This window comes from Rhincodon typus, chromosome 44, assembly GCF_021869965.1.
Source record: "Rhincodon typus isolate 14 chromosome 44, sRhiTyp1.1, whole genome shotgun sequence".
Taxonomy (NCBI): domain Eukaryota; kingdom Metazoa; phylum Chordata; class Chondrichthyes; order Orectolobiformes; family Rhincodontidae; genus Rhincodon; species Rhincodon typus.
In genome coordinates, this window is record NC_063375.1 from 1,349,865 (window position 1) to 1,351,276 (window position 1,412).

At 59.3% G+C, this 1,412-nt stretch overlaps 1 protein-coding gene across 1 annotated transcript in view; it reads left to right on the forward strand.

Moving 5' to 3' along the window:
• Positions 1-1,412, forward strand: part of fbxl5 (F-box and leucine-rich repeat protein 5) — a 13,471-nt gene that overhangs the window by 4,991 nt on the left and 7,068 nt on the right. The window contains exons 3-4 of the mRNA XM_048619941.1: positions 372-467; positions 737-923. Coding sequence (XP_048475898.1) covers positions 372-467; positions 737-923 — 283 coding nt within the window. The remainder of the gene's footprint in view (positions 1-371; positions 468-736; positions 924-1,412) is intronic.

A 1,412-nucleotide genomic window follows, 5' to 3' on the forward strand; every position in this document is an offset into this window, starting at 1 on the left:
GGAGAGAGCGGCCGGGGGTGGTGTGGGGGCGGGGTGGGGGCGGGGTGGGGTGTGTAGAGACGGAGGGAGAGCGGGGTATGGTGGGAGAGAAGGAGAGAGAGCTGGGCGGTGGTGGGGAGGAGAGAGAGCTGGAGGTAAGAGCCAGAGAAAAAGTGGGACTGTCAGACAGAGAGAGAGAGTCAGAGGGAGAGTGGGAGAAACACAGAGAACAAGCACACTGGAGACGGAGAGCAGGGAGAGACACAGAAAAAGTGTGGGGGTGGTGTCTGTCCCTGTGATCTCAGGTAGGGGGCGGTGTGATATTGGTGGGGGTGGCAGGTGTGTGCCATTCCTCCCGCAGTGATTAGACTCCTGTTTCCTTCCCCTGGCAGGATGAGTACGAGCTGCTGAACTACAGTCAGCAGCTGAGGGAGCGTCTCGATGCCTTCACCAGGGACTTCATCCCTCACATGAAGGAGGAGGAAGAGGTAATGAGGCAGGGCCGCATTAATCCTTAGAACACAGGCGCCGTCTCCCCTCCTGACCCCACACCGAACCCTCGTTCTGCCTCTCTGCCTCTCTCCCTCCCTCCCTCTCTACCTCCATGTCTCCTCCTCTTTATGTTTCTCCCTCTGTCTCTCTGTGTTCCCCCCCCCCCCCCCCCCCCTCCCCCCCCCGCTCCCCCCCACCCGCCCCCCAACCTCAGCCCCCTCTGTTCCCCTGTCTCCCTCTCACTCTGTCCCTGTCCCCGGTGCAGGTATTCCAGCCCTTACTGATGGAGTACTTCTCCTACGAGGAGCTGAAGGATATAAAGGTGAAGGTGTTAGCCCGACATGGCCATGTCAACACCGTGGAGGTGCTAAAGGAGCTGCAGTTCCGACACCAAACCGAGGACCAGCAGAAACTGGAAAAGAACAGCTCCAGCAGCAACCAAAAAGCTGCAGGTACGGGCTCCAGACCGGCAAGAAATGCATTTGTCACAGCGACATGTCCCAGAGGCCTAACGCAGGAGAGTTCACCTGACTCTGGGCTACGTCGAGATGAGTTAGGGTCAGGCGACCAGAAGCTCACAGTGAGGGGGTCAGTTTTGAGGTGCATCTGGAAGGAGGCAGGGAGAGGGAGTTTCCAGGGAGGGGTTTCCAGAATTTTAGAGCCCCCAACTCCTGAAGACATGACCCCCCTCCCCCACTAATAGCGGAGCGATGGGAACAGGGGAATGCTCAAGAGTGTGGGATCGGAGAATCACAGAGATCTTGGAGGATCGTAGGAAGTACAGAGATAAGGAGGGGGTGTAGGCTGGAGGAGGTGACAGAGATGGGGAGGGGGTGTCGGGGGCTGGAGGAGGTGACAGAGATGGGGAGGGGGTGTAGGCTGGAGGGGGTGACGGAGATAGGGAGGGGCTGGAGGAGGTGACGGAGATAGGGAGGGGGTGT